At 35.9% G+C, this 6239-nt stretch overlaps 1 protein-coding gene across 2 annotated transcripts; it reads right to left on the minus strand.

The window, feature by feature from the left end:
- Positions 1–1088: 1088 nt before the first annotated feature.
- LOC145037434 (uncharacterized) lies at positions 1089–3018 on the minus strand. 2 transcript variants are annotated; one of them, XM_078986084.1, is made up of 3 exons: positions 2673–3018; positions 2159–2273; positions 1089–1964 (listed from the first exon to the last, which is right to left on the minus strand). In XM_078986084.1, exon 3 carries the CDS (start codon positions 1949–1951, stop codon positions 1214–1216), a length of 738 nt encoding a protein of 245 aa, XP_078842210.1. In that variant the 5' UTR covers positions 1952–1964; positions 2159–2273; positions 2673–3018; the 3' UTR covers positions 1089–1213. The 2 variants fall into 2 exon arrangements, with proteins under 2 accessions (XP_078842210.1, XP_078842211.1); XM_078986085.1 differs by lacking the exon at positions 2673–3018 and adding an exon at positions 2558–2662.
- Between the last annotated feature and the right edge of the window lie 3221 nt (positions 3019–6239).

The raw sequence follows: 6239 nt of genomic DNA on the forward strand, positions 1-6239 counted from the left end.
AGAATAAAAACATTACAAATGATTGAATTATGTATTTATGTTTATAAACTTATAAAACAAAAAATAAAGAAAGGAATATAGTTACATGTATTCAAAACAATTCAAAATAAAGTTGCGGTCCATACATTGAAGTAATTATCTCAAAAGTTGTACAATACATTAATGCAATACATGCAGATGTGTTCACATACCCAATTGAAAACCTTAAACAAAAGAAACCACTAAACCCACTTAAGTAGGTACTGTTTCCCGGCGGTTCTCGTTTCCAAACTGCATTCGGACTCCGTCCTCCCTAAGGCAAGAGATGGCATAAAAATGCTAGGGGCATTAGGGCGTTCACATTGTAAGATTATTTTATTAAAAATTATCAATTCTTGGTATTAGCTTTCTATATAATTTAGGTTTTCATCTTTTAATTGCCTTCAAAACTTAATGCGGGGTCATTTGGCGAAATTTAAGAACAAAATAAATATTATGGTTAGAGATTAAAGGATGATTTAAAAAAATAAAAAAAAGATTTTATCTTGAACATAAATATAAAAGATTTTAAAATCATCTGATCTAATTAAATATCATCTTACATTTTATTCATACTCAACTTTCTATCATATCAAATATTAATATCAAATATTAACATGTATCACTTTTGATGATACATTTAATAAAATTAATAATAATTTAATCTACTTATCGCTATTTAATTTCTCAAATATTTATGGTTAGAGATTAAAGTTTTGATGTTTATTTTTTGAAAATATTACTATTATTGAAGATTATATACAAAAAATAATTAATAACTGCAATACACCATTTCATTCCATCATCACGGTAAAGAAGCCTCATCAATGAAATAAAAATTTAATTTCATTCCTACGTGACAAACAGACAAATATACTGCACATCAAACACTACAAATTAAAAATTAATTCCCTTGTAAGGCTCTATTCCATTCACTATTCCTCCGATCTTCATTACTACCAGCAAAAAGCTAGTGCCTAAAGATTCTATAAGAACTTACTTTTGTAAGCAAAAAAGCAAAGCACATGCATACAAGGAAAATAAAAAGATTATGGCCTCAAAAAGCAACAAAGCAAACCACATTAGCACTATATCATTGACTCAAAGTAAAGAGATATCAAAAGAATATACACCACCCACTTACAGTTCTTTCACTTTTTACCCATCAACAATCAACAAAAAACAACTATCACCCTTATTTCCGAAACGAAAACCTTGAAAACTGAGAAACCAAAAACTCCCACCCTTTGGGAGACCCCATTTTACCCAACGACCCCCCTTCATTTCCATCAAATTCCCTCCAAAACTTAATCACATGTAAACTTTCCTCTTCAGTCGATCTCTGAACCACAATCTTTGAAGCAAAACCTTTCTCCCTCATTCCCAAACATATCTGCAACGGATCATTAGCAGCAAGAAACAACATATACAACCACCCTTTCTCCGACAAAAGCTTATCAGCAATCGGCAAAATCTTATCGATAACACTCCGTCCATTTTCACCGCCAGCCCAGGCGGCAGCAATCCCATCACCGCCCACTTCCGCCTCGGGCGTCGGCACGTATGGCGGGTTCACCACCATCACATCCACCATCCCCGCGAGTCTCCGGTCGAGCCCGGTGGCAATGTTGGTGGTTAGCAACTCGGCGTGGACCCCGTGGGCTTGGAGGGTGTCGTGGGTTACTTTTAGGGCATGTGGGTTGATGTCTGTGGCAAAGTAATGGGTGGCTTTAAGGTCTTGGAGGATGAGAGCGAGACTAGTGACGACATAGCCACTACCGCTTCCGATTTCAATGCAGATTGAGGGGCGGTGGTGTAAGAGGTGTTTCCGGTCAGCTAATAGCGCGTCCACTAAAGCGAATGAGTCATCGCATGGTTCGTAGACTTGAGGGTGTGAACTCGTGAGTCGGATTTGCGCAATTCGTGAGGGCATATTTGTGGAAAATCTGCATAAAACAAGTAAAGTTTTACAACTCAAAAACACAAAAGTTGTAAAGTTACATCTACACAATAGAGATGTAAATATGAAAGCAAAGGCAACAAGATGCAGAGAAACAAAATCAGGAAAGAGTATGTTCATCAAAGTAAGAAGCAGTGAGTACAAGAAACAGGAACAAGTAGAAAGGATAGAACAACTTACATAATTTCTTCAATAGAAGATAAGGGCTGCAGATATTGGAAGAAAGGTCCAGAATAGCACAAAGAAAGCCAGTATCCACGATGAAGATGTTAGGGTTTATGAAGAGTCGGTAAACCTTAAAATTATTGCAAGGAACACAATCAGCACAATACTGAGACTCGATAGCACAAACAAAACCAAAACAAGAAACAGAACACCTTACTCAAATCAAAATCAAACAACGAGAGAGAAACTATTTAATTGTTCAAGAACGATAAACTCAACAGAAGAGATATCTAAGAAAACGTTTGAAATAACCAATTACACCGGTGTATCGATGATTCGATAGCAGAGAGTGATTAGAAACACAACGATGATAGATTCGATGAATCGAACCAAGGCAAAGAGACTATGACTTACGTGTATTAGTTCAGAGAAACAAATCTCCAATTCCTTATATCACAAAACCTCAACAAAACAGAAACTGTCATAATCCAAACTAAGAATACTCGTGTGTATATAAAGAACAAAATACCTTCAATGAACGTTTGCCGGAAATTAACCTTGACAGAACTTTGGGAAGGGATAAAGGAGAAATTAAAATGAGAAGAGGGATGAAATCGATGAACAAATAGGGGGCAGAAATGGAGGTTTGGTTAGGTTTCGCTTTAAATTTGTTTTGTCTAAGCAAAAGAGTTTTATCGATTAGTACGAGAGAGGAAGGAGACAGCGGAAAGGGTGGCCGGCAGGGAGGTGAAGGAGATGGTGAAGGGTAGTGGGGAGTGGTGTCGCTGGTTTATCGAAAACGATGGGGATTGGGTAGGGTTGTGCTATGGTATGGCATATGAGTTTGTTACTCGAACCCAGCCTGTCACGCCTGTTTTAAGTTTTAAAAATGAAAATGCTATTTTTATTTAGGGGTGTCAACTCGGGATTCATTCTTTAAAAATCACCAATCCAACCTGAAAATAGATAGGTTTAGTTTGAGATTTTTTATTCACCAACCCGTTTATTTCATGGGTCTTACATCAAACCATAAGAGGAAAAATGTTGACAGCTTAGTAGACTAGATAGTGTATTGAAGGACATGAATATTTATAGACAAGTGCTTCATAGAGCACATATAAGAAAGGCTATTACTTAATCAAAAGAAAAGATGTGCTAGACATTTTCTAACGGCAACGGTCATTCCTCGGGCGAACCCTAAGGTCTGCCAGTTGACGTTCCATGTTGAGAAGGTGTCGTTCATAAACTCTCTGGCGAACCCGAAGTTTTATGATTTCAGCCTGAGTCTCAGCTAGTGCTTGTAGCAGGGCCTCGTGGTCTGTTGCACACCTCCCCCGAGTATTTTCAAGATGAATGGTGCGAAGGTTATGCATTCTAGCGTTGGCATCAACCTCCGTGATGTGATAGAGAGTTGTCCTGCCCTGGATTTCGTTTCGGGCAACTCTACAGACCAGGATTGGCAAGACTCTATCTGTTGAGCCTCCTTCACTCAACTCATAAAAGTTTCGGTCTCCATTGAATGGCATGGGTTGATTTTGCTCTTTGCTCCATGTTTCCAAGCATTCCACCCATGCAGGCATCGGGCCTTGAAAAGTCGGACGAGGGTTAGGATTTGGGATAAGAGTCGCAGAGGGTAGGTTGTTAACTTCTGGCTCGGAGTCAAAACCATCAAAAAAGCCTTCTGCATGGTGATCATCCAAAGGGATTGGATGATCATCTTCTGGCTCGTCTTCAAGCCATCCAACATTGCCTTCGTTTGGGAAGTACGGGTCGTCGTGGGGATGGAATCCAGCCATGATATCTACGCGAGAAAAGGGATATAAGAATCTAATATAAATAGACGCACTACTTAAGATAATTATAAGACGATCCTTACCAGTTACTTCAATACGCGCGTAATGCATACCAGTTATATGAAATCAAAACAGGATAGACATTCGAATAAGTAATCCTAATTCCAAATCCACAACCAAACAAGGAACAGGAAGTAAAGCAAAGATCACAAATTCTAAGTCTATGACACTTTAATCTCATATAACCTTAGTGTATCCACTTAGCAACTATTGACCTACTAGTAAAGACCTTTTTAGTTCTCAGATAAGTAATTATAGTAACACAAAATACTCCTATAGTATTTTAAGTTTATGTTTTGTTCTAATGTTATCATTGTAGTAGTGTTGGTAAGTTTTAGACTTGTTGTCATATCACAACCATTCTCAGGCATATGCTAATCACTTATCGGACCAACATAGTTGATCAGGCTATGTCACTCCCAGAACTGACCATACATCACTAAGCCTACTTGTGATATTCAAGAATCGTAATACTTTTGTTATGTCATAGTGACATTGATTTTAGTATGAATGCAGGTATGTATACTTAATTAAATATTTTACTATTTAAAAGTATAAACTCTTGGTCAGAGTATTTTAATCTCGTTGTGTTTATAGTTTGTATATCTTTTATGGGTTGATATACTCAATTCACTATAAACAATGCTCTGATACCAATCTGTCACACCCCAAAATCGAAACGGCGGAAAACGTTCTGGAGTGGAGGACGTCATGTACAGTATCACAACACAGAATAATGGTAAACAAGTAAACAACATCATCCATTGCATTAATAATGTTTTTTTAATACAAGTGTGTTTTGTATAGTTTATATGACACTAAAAATGTAAATCAAAATATAAGATGAGTCTTTAATGCGCTCCATCTTTTCAAAAGTTGGCATCGGTACCTGTCTACTGATAACTTGAGAATACAAGTTATTTTGAAAGAGTTTATCAGCTTTAAAGCTGGTGAGTTCATAAGCATTTTAGTGTCATTGTTGTATCATAATGTTTGTAACAGTGTTTGAAGAATGAGTTTGTAAACGTTTGTAGTAAAAGTATGTGAATGTTTGTAACTTCTAGAAAATCCTATATTTTCTACTAAAAGTAACCTTTTACCAAGGCCCGACTGTTTTGTATGTTTGTTTCTTGTAAAAGTGTATAATTTTCCCAAATGTGACTATCATTAACAAAATATAGTTTATACATTATTGTTTATGTGAAATGATCACAAAGTGAATGCAAAGGGAAATTAATGTAGTGATGTAGTGTTGTATTATAGTAACTACTGTTGTACTAATTACCTTAAACCGGATTTATATCAAGGTATTATGTGATTTGATTGTACCATACTATCCACTATAAACACGACAATGAAAGACGTCGGAAGTAATGACATTTGGCACCCATAGACCTGCAGGTCCCACTGTAGCTTGTAGAAAAGGTGTAGGATAGTCAATCCAGTATAGATCTATACGCAAACTCACGCTCTCCCTCCAGGAGATTCTGGCTACAAATCGGGCCATGGCAGTGATGCCATGCCCCAAAACAGTGGTTCACATTTATGTTATAGTATACTTGTATATGTAATGTATGTACTAGTGTAGTGAATGTATTGTTTCTCGTTGTAGCATTCTCTATCTATTTCTCTTCATAGTATGTTTGTATAGTTTCTCATAACAGTATCATTGTATAGTTTCTCATAATAATAAGTTCTCTTAGTTTCTCATCATAATATAGTTGTATAGTTTCTCATAATAGTAAGTATTGATTCATGAATGAACTAACTCTTTGTGTGCTTCATTGAACTAGAAGAAATGAATAGTATATCCCTAAACTATACCTATTGTAGTTTACTAGTAGAATTGTTGGTATGACTGAATGTATTGAAATGAGATAAAAGTCTTTATATCTATACATATATATATAATATATAACTTAGGATCCAACGACACTCGGACAAACAACAGGGTACCCTAAGTCCACAACCAAACAAGGAACAGGAAACAAAGTGAGTTGTCAGTCCTAAGTCCTTCAAACTTTACTTATATAACTATATATGCATTAGACATGGTTTTAACAATATATAAGTTTAAAAGCTGTAATGGAAAAGGTTTGATACATAAAAGTGAGTTTAGTAAAGAGTTTAACATGTGAAAGAGTTTGATAAGCAGTTTGAAGTAGTTTGTTTGATAAAACAGTTAAAAGCATAGTAAATCAGTTGTTTGATAGTTATTAATCACATGTGATTGATATAATAAC

The sequence above is a fragment of the Lactuca saligna genome, chromosome 3, assembly GCF_052625555.1.
Source record: "Lactuca saligna cultivar CGN05327 chromosome 3, ASM5262555v1, whole genome shotgun sequence".
NCBI classification, from domain to species: Eukaryota; Viridiplantae; Streptophyta; class Magnoliopsida; order Asterales; family Asteraceae; genus Lactuca; species Lactuca saligna.